The 10,952-nt window shown below is 41.9% G+C and overlaps 1 protein-coding gene across 2 annotated transcripts; it reads left to right on the top strand.

Annotated features, from left to right (window-relative positions):
• Positions 1 to 1,500: 1,500 nt before the first annotated feature.
• Prpf38b (pre-mRNA processing factor 38B) lies at positions 1,501 to 10,752 on the top strand. 2 transcript variants are annotated; one of them, XM_031375219.1, is made up of 7 exons: positions 1,501 to 2,055; positions 5,000 to 5,068; positions 5,339 to 5,490; positions 5,571 to 5,631; positions 7,393 to 7,463; positions 8,051 to 8,274; positions 8,816 to 10,752. In XM_031375219.1, exons 6-7 carry the CDS (start codon positions 8,084 to 8,086, stop codon positions 9,663 to 9,665), a joined length of 1,041 nt encoding a protein of 346 aa, XP_031231079.1. In that variant the 5' UTR covers positions 1,501 to 2,055; positions 5,000 to 5,068; positions 5,339 to 5,490; positions 5,571 to 5,631; positions 7,393 to 7,463; positions 8,051 to 8,083; the 3' UTR covers positions 9,666 to 10,752. The 2 variants fall into 2 exon arrangements, with proteins under 2 accessions (XP_031231079.1, XP_031231078.1); XM_031375218.1 differs by lacking the exon at positions 7,393 to 7,463.
• The last annotated feature ends 200 nt before the right edge of the window (positions 10,753 to 10,952 follow it).

Here is a 10,952-nt window from a genome sequence, read left to right as displayed (position 1 = left end):
CCTGATTTTTTTTTTTAAGTCAGATTATTATATTGCCCAGACTAGTCTTGGCCTCTTCTTGATTGTTCTGCTTCAGTCTCTGGAATGCTGGCATTTCAGATGTAGCCATCAAAACCAGCCTAGCCTGATTTAAATACACACATCCACTATAAAGATGTGGGGTAACCCTTGGTTTAAGCATTATTAAATTCCTAATGTTTCATTCACACATTACAGACATCTTACTGCCACTACTTCCCCAAGAAGCATACCTCTCAGCTTCTTGCCAACTGTACTATTTACCATCTCTAAGCCTGATTTTGGTGTCTATGCTTAAGCCATTCTCTGCCCAAATCAGTTTTATAGGATGGTAAATAGAGCCTCCAGCAGTTTCTTAACTCTCAAACACTCTTAATCTTAAAGGATCAGTACCTTTGAGAGCAGACACTGGGATTACTTTGCACACCTTTTCTCCATCTCCACTCCTCACTCCCTTATCTAAGGCCTAGCCCAGTGCAGCCAGTAGTACCATAGAACTATCATCTCACTACATGAGGCGGCTCACGACCCAAATCCCAGTATTGCGAAGGCTGAGGCAGAAAGATTGTCCTAAGTTTGAGGACAGCTTGGGCTACATGCTAGCCTCAGCTGTAGTGTGAGACCCTAACTAATATAAAAGATAAGATTTGATTCAATGGAAGCACTCTACGTAAGTGGCAGACTTTATGTTTTTCGTTGTTGTTTTGAGATTGGGTCTCTAGGAATCTTGGCTTCAGAACCACAGATCCGCCTACCCCTTCTTCCCCAGCACTGGAATTAAAGCGGGGGCCACCACACCCAGTTGAGAGTATTTTCTTTAATGCTCACAACCCAGTTAAAATATTACTCTAATCTTAGCCGAGCAGTGGTGGCGCACGACTTTAATCCCAGCACTTAGGAGGCAGCGGCAGGCGGTCGAGATCAGCCTGGTCCACAGAGTGAGTTCCGGGATAGCCAGGGCTACACAGAGAAACCCTGTCTCGAAAAACCAAGAGAAAAAAGAAAAAGAAAAAAAAAAAAATCCTAATCTTAGAAAAAAAATGGGGCCGTCTAGGACTTCCGGTAGGACACGATTACCTCTGCGAAAGCCACAAGGACTCTATCGGAGTCAATTCCCCGACTCTTAGTCCTTTCTGGAGAATCTTAACAAAATTAACTCATGAGATCTCGACCGCTCCGCAGCAGGAGTCACGCATTTGTCCAGAACGTAAGCGTCACGAGATCCTCTCCCTGCCTCGAAGAAAAAAAACAAACTACTGATGCAAACTCTAAAACACAGCAACTGTGTCCAAACCCCCTTCCCCCGGGCCAAATTCCCAGGAGAAAGTCAACAGCCCGGCACACAGACCACCGGAGCCGATCCAACACGCAGCGACCTCGCGCAATCAGGAAAAGGAAGAGCCTGCGCACACGGGCGGCTCTGATTGGTCCCGGGCTTAGCTCGAACGCCCGGGCGTGTGGCGTCACTTCCGCTGGGCCCGCCATCTTGTTCCCAGGGGCAGTTGGCGGAAGAGATCGAGCTCTTCGGCAGTCCGTTCTGCCTTGCGTCTGGAGTTCTCGCCGCTTGCGTTTGGCGTCCGTCTTAGGCCCCGGAGTCCGTGTGTCGGCGTCCCAGTTGCAGTCCCTCGCTCGCCTGGGGCACAACGCGGCGGGCTCCTTGCCCCGACGGCCTTCCATGGAGTAGGTCCGGGACCGTTGTCCCGAAGAGCGCGATCGAGCTTGGCCCCCTCCTCCCGCCCTCCTTCCTGCCGCGGCAACATGGCTAACAACAGCCCCGCGCTGACCGGCAACTCGCAACCGCAGCACCAGGCGGCCGCGGCCGTGGCCCAGCAGCAGCAGCAATGTGGCGGCGGCGGCGGCGCCACCAAGCCGGCGGTGTCGGGCAAGCAGGGCAATGTGCTGCCGCTGTGGGGCAATGAGAAGACCATGAACCTCAACCCCATGATCCTCACCAACATCCTGTCGTCGCCTTATTTCAAAGTGCAGCTCTACGAGCTCAAGACCTACCACGAGGTGGTGGACGAGATCTACTTTAAGGTACGCATCCTCTAGGCCTCGTGTTGGGGGTAAGTTCCCCAGAGCGGGTTGTCGGATATCGTGGATGCGCCCCCTTTCCCTCCCTCCTGAGACCTGAGGATTTGGGGGAGGGGGAAAGTTGGCAGAGGGAGAAGTGAGCCTTGGGGATGGTTTGGGACGGGTCGGGCTAGGGCCGCCCTCTTTTTCCTTTTCAGGCTTTTTTTGTTTGTTGTTCTGTGTGTGTGTGTGTTTTTTTTTTTTTAATAGCGGGGCGAGCCCGCCACAATCGATCTTTAACCTACCCCAACCTCCTGCCTATCCCTAGGGAACTGTTGGGCAAGAACTCTAGGGGAGAGGAGAAAAGTAATGCCAGAAGCCTATTCAAGTTCACCATTTAAAAAATGACTTCTTTTTACCTGTGTCGACTAAGCATTAACTTGGTGCTTCTGCTGCTGCCCCTCGGGCCAGCAGAAAATTGCTGAAGTAATAATAACTTCAATGTCGGCCTCGCGTTCTTCGTTAAACTCTCCAATCCCGACAGAAATTGGCCAGTGAGTGTGTCGGGTGGGCTGGGAGGGTTGAGGGTGGTGTGGTGTGCCAGGGCAAAGAGGTGTACAGAAGGCCTGGAAATTTTTTCCCAGCGGGAAATCAGGAGTCAGAGGTCTCAGCCACCTGTGCGTTGGGCATAATTAGAATGATCTGGGCCCTGGGCTTCTGCGGCAGGGTCGGTGCTGGCTTGGCTGTGCTGGGGAGCTCACCTGGCGCCTCCTCACTGCACTCTTGTCTCAGTTCTTGTTTCGTTAGCAGGATTGACTCAGTCTTGCAGCGAGGCTCGGAGCAGCCCAGGGTCGCAGGTAGAGGTATGCACTATTAATCATGCTCAATCGCCATAAATGCATTTCCCTGGTTAAATGAATGGCTAATTAGGTTTATTTTTCGGTTTGGTTTTGGGCCATTGAATTTGGTCTCACTAACTAGATTCTCCACTTCCCTACAAATTAGGTAGTTTAAAAAATTCCTTCCAGGCCTCCGAGGTTAATTTGTATTTTAATGAGTATTAATAGTCTTAATGTCTTAAAGCATTTTTGCTGGAGCAGGTAAAATAAAACATCCAATTTTTCTTGTCTTGACACTTAGAAATTTGGGACAGACCAAATAAAATATCTTCTGCCATTTAAACATACACATGGAGATGTTAACAAAAAGAGATTCTGTATATTTTACCTACTTTTCTCCCAGCTATATTTTCTAACTTGTTCAGGTTAATGAGAGATTTTTTTGAGGTACTAATTGCTTTTTATAGACAGACTTACCTTTTTTAACTTTGGATATAAGAATATACACGTACTCTTGGTGTTCTTTTACTAAAGCTGTTAAGTAGGTATAAGGAATAATATGAAGTAGTTTTTTAAACTAGCCTTTAAAAGGTAAGGCCTGTTCAATGTGAATGTAGCTTGGTGAATAATGGTTATGTATGCAGTTAACTTTGAAAAATTGGGTCCCTGTACCTTTGTGACAGGTTGTTTTAAAATAGAGACTAATATTTCAAGTTAATTTTAAATGTATTCTGGAAAACTTATTCCATTGGAATATGTTTAAATTCATTTTTAAAACTAAAATCTCAGGGGGGTTGTGGAGATGCCCCATGGAGTAAGCATTTTTGCCTTTGCAGAGGGCCTAAGTCAGTTTCCACCATCTGCATTGGGCAGGTAACAACCACCTGTACCCTCAGTTCTGGGGATCAGACCCTCTGGGCTCCACACACCCACACATACATGGAATTAAAAGTAATAAAATATGACTGAAAACTTGTTCTGAATTGTCTTTGGATCAAAGTCTTTGGAATGTATACGCTTGCAGTTTTACATTGTATGCCCTTCTTTGAGTACCCTTTAAGGAATAGAAACCGGTTGTGGTTCACTGGTAAGTTGGTACAGCACTTATCCAATATAGATGAGACCCTAGGTTCAGTCCCCAGCACTGGGGGCTGGGTAGGATGGGACTTACACATTATGTTTGTTGGGGACAGGAAAAAACTCCATGAGCTGAGCAAAATAGTGTTGTGCTTCAATTTAAATGGTTGGTTGTTTTGTTTTGCCTGTCTAAAGCCACTGAAATGATAAAGTCTGTGGGCAGATATAAAAAGCAGGGTTTATTTAAGAAATAAAAACAGGTCTAATATTTTTCACTTATCTCTCTAGTGTCAGCTTTTTGCTATTTTTGGGTAAAGCTGTTTTCATAGGGTGTTCTGTTTAACAAAAATGATACTGTTATTGACTCTCTTTGGTATATATTAATGGCTTCACACTTAACCTTTTAACAGTTTATACTCTGAGTTTGCAGTTTGACTGAAAATTAAGTACAAGAATGATCTTTGTAGCTTTATGATTTTAATCTTTAATATTTAATTAGGAATTAATTGATCATGGTGAAAAATGAGAAATAAGAAGTCCAAGGTTGATATAATCCAAGCCAGCTCGGTCTAAGTGAGACCCCAGGCTGGCCAGGGCTACAGAGGGAGACCCATCCTACACCCACCTCATTTACCATAAAAACCCAGGCTGGCCAAGGCTACAGAGGGAGACCCATCCTACACCTCCTTTACCATAAAAACCCAGGCTGGCCAGGGCTACAGAGGGACACCCACCTCATTTACCATAAAAACCCAGGCTGGCCAGGGCTACAGAGGGAGACCCCATCCTACACCCACCTCATTTACCATAAAAACGACCTGTCTGCTTTGAAAGCATAACAGGGTTTTGTTGACTCCTCTAACTTTGTTGGTGCTGAGTCTGAGCAGTTTTCCCAGAGATGCTGTATGTACTTAGTGTGTGAGTCCAGGATGATGGCGGATGGCACGGCACAGTGGCACAGCACTTGGGAGGAGTTGCTCTTAGGAACTGAGCTCACTGTAGTTTCAGAGTCCGAACGTTTGTTGTCTTCCTTTTTTTTTTTTTATTTTCAGGTCACACATGTTGAGCCCTGGGAGAAAGGAAGCAGGAAAACTGCCGGCCAGACGGGGATGTGCGGAGGGGTAAGTAGAAGTACGTGCATTTCTTTTTCCCAGTTTTTCTGTCTGCTAAGTTTATAGGAAAGCTAAGTGTCCTTAGATATTCAAGTACCAATTCATTGGCAGATCTTGGAATTTTTCAAAAGTGCAAAAGTCAAGTCTCCATTGGATCAGGTTAGGAAAAACATTAGTTTTTATGCTCTTCTTTTAATTGTAGATTGTGGTTGTTGATAACATCAATCAATGGGTATTAAGTATCCGCTTATTTTTTATTAACTATGTTTCCCTTTAAAGGTTCGAGGTGTTGGAACAGGAGGCATTGTTTCTACAGCGTTTTGCCTTCTATACAAATTATTTACCCTGAAGTTAACTCGAAAGCAGGTGATGGGTCTCATAACACATACAGACTCTCCATATATCCGAGCCCTTGGATTTATGTATATAAGGTATGTGTGTGTTTATCTACATATTTAAATTTGTTGTTTTAATTTACATAAACTCAGCGGATTTCTTGTTGTAATTTTAGGTATACACAACCCCCTACAGACCTGTGGGACTGGTTTGAGTCCTTCCTTGATGATGAGGAGGTATGTCAGCAAGGGTAATCATCAGCTTTCTTCTGATTACTCTGGTCTTGCTCTTTTATTTGTTGGAAGTTTAATGTCTTCAGAATTTCTAAACATTTATTTCAGTCGTACTTTTGGGATTATTATCCATTTGCTAAGATTTGATGGCTTTTTTGTGTTGAGTTAAAATCTTAATGTTATTTTAATATGCTTTAAAAGTTAGTATGTCTTAATAACTTCAATGATAACTTTTTCTCTCCCAAATTAAATTCTCTATTGTGTTGGTCCTACCTGCTACGACTGATAGTGACTTTCTGAGGGGCTAGACATGATAGGCAACATGCACTACTGTAACTGTAGACATGTTAAATCCCCTGAACTGCTTTTTGTTTTTACTATGACCTTTTTCCAAAAGCGATAATTATATTTGCCTATAAGTATAGACTTAGAAAGAGTTAAGATTGGCTTAAATAGCCTGACAATTATACCTGTCCAAAGTGAGAAAATAATAATCCTTTTCCATTTTTCTTTTGAGCCAGATACTCAGTGTTACATGGGTCAGTCTCAAACCTGTACTCTTCCTGCTTCAGCCTCCTGAGTAGCTAGGATTACAAACAGGATTTACCACTGTGCCTGGCTAGTCTAGCTTTCTCACACACCATACAACACAGTGTTTTAAAGACCGGGCTTAACGTTGTAAAACAAACAGTCATATATCATAGCTTTGGGCTTGATCCCAACAATGCAGAAAAAAAAACACAGTTCTTTTCCTTAAATTACCACTTTAGATTTTGAGGCTAAATCTAGTCACTGTCTCAGGCCTTAAGACAAGATGAGCGAAGAGTCATATTGAAATTATACCCATATTAACTTACTTATTGAAGACTAGAAGATCAACATATATTCCATTGTAAGCTTTATTATCCTTGCATCTGCTTTTATCACTAATTCATTCACAATTTATATATTAGAATTAAACTGCTTCTGTGAGTTCAACAAAAATTTGGTCCTTAGTATGGCACACCTTTAATCCCAGCACCTAGGAAGCAGGGGCAGATGGGTTGCTGAGTTCCAGACCAAACTGGACTACATAGTAAATTCCAGGCCACCCAGAGTTATATAATGAGACCATGTCTCAAAAAATCTTTTTTGTTGTTGATGAATGCAGCCATCTAATAAAAAATTCATTTTTATTATATGCCCACCTTAAAAGAAAGAAAGAAACACCCCACTAATGTAGACATGGAGGAGAATCATTTTGAGACAAGGTCTTGTGTAACTCAGCTTGCTCTCAGACTAGCTGAGAACGCCTCTACTATGAATCCCCTGTCTCAGTTCCCTAGTACTAGGGTTACAAGCAAGCCCAGAGATGGTTGTTAAAAAGTTTCCTATCCTGTTTTGGCCTGTTTACCACACTGTTTATTAATTTAAAAGATCCAGAAAGTGTTTGAGGTAAAATCATAATTGTTAAACTTTTCTCTTATTTACATGGCTTTTTTCTAAAGAAAGATTAAAGAACTTGAAAAGGGCATGTCACTTTTTAAAATTGTTGTTAGTTTTCTGAATGTTTCTAATTTATCTGTTCTTTACTGTGTGTACAAGCCTGAGGTCCTCTATTTGAGCTAACATATGTTTTCTTCTTTAGATATCTGCAGCGATTATATTTGGAAATACTGTATATCTGAACACTTAAATGTGTGTGAGTGCAAGCAGTTTTACCTTTAGCTCTTGTTTTCCTGTTTAGATAACAAATCTCACTTTCCTTGTGTGCTTGCACTATAGGTTTGGGACTGACAATAGCTGACTAACATGTCCTGAGCTGTGAGAGGGCATAGCAAGAAGGCCTTCATGCGGTAATGACCCTTTTCAGAGACAATGGTCATCATGGATTATGCGTTTCCAATTATTTGTTCATTTATTTATTTTGTACATAACTTTAAATTAGAAACCTCACTGCGTCATGGCAGTTGGTTTGCTATTGCTTCCAGTTTTAGCAGGGCTTCATTTTATATTGCAGCTGTTAAAAGATAACCTTTAGACAGGAATTCTCTGAGAGTAGTCCCTACATAGCTAGGTTTCAGCTCTAGGTATGTGTGCAAATGTGTCCTCAAGTGTAGGTATGTGAAATGTCATTTTAACCCACTTGTTCCACATAGTTTAGTGATATAAGGGGCTTTTCCAGATTTTTTGTTAATGAGTAAGCCAGGTCCCTTTATGCCCAAGAGGCTGCAGGGTTCGTTTTCACCTGCATGTATACAATTAGCCTAAATACTCTTCATTCATTACCAGATTAGGATACACAAATTAAAGTTGTTCCGTTAGTTTTTTTTATAGTTGATTCCAAAGATGGTAAAAAAAAAAAAATTTTTTAAGTGTTGATATATATGTTGATGTGCCTTTTTTTTTTTTAACTGGTAGGGTATCTCTTAATGTTTCCTAGGACCTAGATGTGAAAGCTGGTGGAGGCTGTGTCATGACCATTGGAGAGATGCTTCGTTCTTTTCTCACAAAACTGGAGTGGTTTTCTACTTTGTTTCCAAGAATTCCAGTTCCAGTTCAGAAGAATATTGATCAGCAGATTAAAACTCGACCTAGGAAAATCAAGAAAGACGGAAAGGAAGGTGTTGAGGAAATAGACAGACATGTTGAAAGACGGCGATCTAGGTAATGTCCAGTTACGTTATTTTAATTTACCTATACAAAGTTCTATTTATTTATTTATTTATTTATTTATTTATTTTCGAGACAGGGTTTCTCTGTAGCCCTGGCTGTCCTGGAACTCACTCTATAGACCAGGCTGGTCTCGAACTTAGAAATCCACCTGCCTCTGCCTCCCAAGTGCTGGGATTAAAGGTGTGCGCCACCACCGCCCCAGCTCCTATACAAAGTTCTTAGGAGAATGTGGTGTTCCTTTTCTTTGTCATTCCCCCTAAAATAATGAGAGCAGTTACATTATTGTACACATACATGCCAGGCAAGCACAGTACCACAGGCCATTAATCCAAAGGTTAATGATTGCATTTGATATATGTAGTATGCTGATGAAATGTCTATAGTATGTATGTTGAGTGCTAAGGAGTATTTGTGGTTGAATATCAGCTCCAGTGTTCTAAGGACATGCCAGGTAATGTTCCGCTGAGCTCCAAGTATCCCAGCCCTTCCAGTGTTTGATTTATTTCTGTTTCTTCCTTCCCCCTTTCCTTAGATCTCCAAGAAGATCACTGAGCCCTCGGAGGTCTCCAAGAAGGTCAAGAAGCAGAAGTCATCACCGGGAGGGCCATGGATCTTCTAGTTTCGACAGAGAGTTAGAGAGAGAGAAAGAACGCCAACGACTAGAGCGGGAAGCCAAAGAGAGAGAAAAAGAAAGGCGAAGATCCCGAAGCAATGATCGGGGCTTAGATCGCAGGCGTAGCCGCAGTCGGGAGAGGCACAGAAGTCGCAGTCGCAGTCGTGATAGGAAAGGGGATAGAAGAGACAGGGATCGGGAAAGAGAGAAAGAAAATGATAGAGGTCGAAGACGAGACCGAGATTATGACAAGGAGAGAGGCAATGACCGAGAAAGGGACAGGGAAAGATCAAGAGAGCGCTCCAAGGAGCAGAGAAGTAGGGGTGAGGGAGAAGAGAAGAAGCACAAAGAAGACAAGGAGGATAGACGCCACAGAGATGACAAAAAAGAGTCCAAGAAAAAACACAGCAGAAGTAGAAGCAGAGAGAGGAAACACAGAAGTAGGAGCAGGAGCAGAAATGCAGGGAAGCGGAGCAGGAGCAGGAGCAAGGACAAATCAAGCAAACATAAAAACGAAAGCAAGGAGAAGTCAAATAAAAGAAGCAGAAGTGGCAGTCAAGGAAGAACTGGCAGTGTTGAAAAGAGAAAACGAGAACACAGCCCTAGCAGAGAGAAGTCTAGAAAGCGCAGCAAGAGCCAGGACCGTTCCCACAGGAGAGATCATGGTGATAGCAAGGACCAGTCAGACAGACAGGATCATCAAAGAAGCCAGAGTGTAGAGCCAGAGAGCCAAGAAAAAGAACATAAAAACAAAGATGAGACTGTGTGAAGATTTTGTAAAATTGGATCACATTGAATCCTATAAATGTTGATTAAATTCTGCTTTTTTTCCCCCCAAGTTGAGATTGTGCAGTAGTTATGCACTCTTTGAGCTCCCTGTAGGCTGTGTTTTCTGTTGTGTAGGGAAGTGCCTTTGTAATCCCATTAAGCATTGATGTTTTCACCCTGTTGAGTTGACACATGATGCACAGAATGTTCTTGCATTTTTGTTTGTTTTTAAAATGTACAGTCTGTACATACGTCCTGAAAATGTTTTAATTCCTTTGGCATGGTTGCCATGTTGGTTAAATTTGTATAAGGCAATAAACTGCCACTAATTCTATTTTTGTTTTGTAGGTGTGAGATTATGGTTGTGTACTGAAGTTAGCATGGCTGTGCTTTTCATAATAGAATGCTAAAGACTTTGGGAATGGATCTTGGCTGTCAGTTTTAGAATTATGTGTTTCAGTATACATGAAGGCAGCAGTTGTAGGGTTAACATTCTTGTCCACTGTATATTACCTTGGAAGCTCTTGTTAATATGTTATTATTCTCCACAGTTAATGTTAGAGAGAATTTATAAGAGGTTTAAATTAGGCTGTGATTTGATCAGAAGTCCTTTTAGCATTCTACCTCAAAGGGACACTGTTAGTATGCCTAAAATTTATTTCCTTTTTACAATGTGCTTCCCTCCTCCCTCTTGAATACTTTCTCAGATTTTAAAAGTACTATTATTAAAATGTGTAAAGCCTGGCATTGTAGCAACCCTATACTAACAAGTGATTGGGAGAGGGTGGGGCACATGAGTAGAGAAGCATTCAAGCCTCAAGCTTCCAAAGCATTTTTATAAATGGAGAATACTTAAATTATGAAACAGCTTGATATAGTATCCTTTTTTAAGAATTCAAAACTTTTTTTATTGATAATGAAGATTGCTGTTTGAGTTTTTAAACTTAATCTAGGACAAATATTAACAGTAATGCAGTGCTGCGTTATTTAAGACTATCAGCAAATTATTTGATAGATTGTTCTTATGACTTGTATTCTGATTTCAGAAAACCATCATGAGTGTGGAATAAATACTGGATTAAATCCTTTATCCTGGGTGTTGGCTTTACCCCAATTTGTTAACATTTAAAGAAAATTGTGGAAACTGATAAAATGTCAGCAGTTTTCTGTAGAGGATATCTTGAGCAAAAGTGACTATTTAAAAATAACACATTGCTCAGCCTGTAAAGGTGCTTACCACCCAGACCTGAGTTCATCCCTGGGCTAGGAGGAGAAAGCTGACGGCAGT

The sequence above is a fragment of the Mastomys coucha genome, unplaced genomic scaffold (assembly GCF_008632895.1).
Source record: "Mastomys coucha isolate ucsf_1 unplaced genomic scaffold, UCSF_Mcou_1 pScaffold16, whole genome shotgun sequence".
In the NCBI taxonomy this organism is placed as follows: domain Eukaryota; kingdom Metazoa; phylum Chordata; class Mammalia; order Rodentia; family Muridae; genus Mastomys; species Mastomys coucha.
The sequence above is the reverse complement of the archived record's forward strand: the minus strand, read 5'-3'. Positions and strand labels throughout refer to the sequence as shown.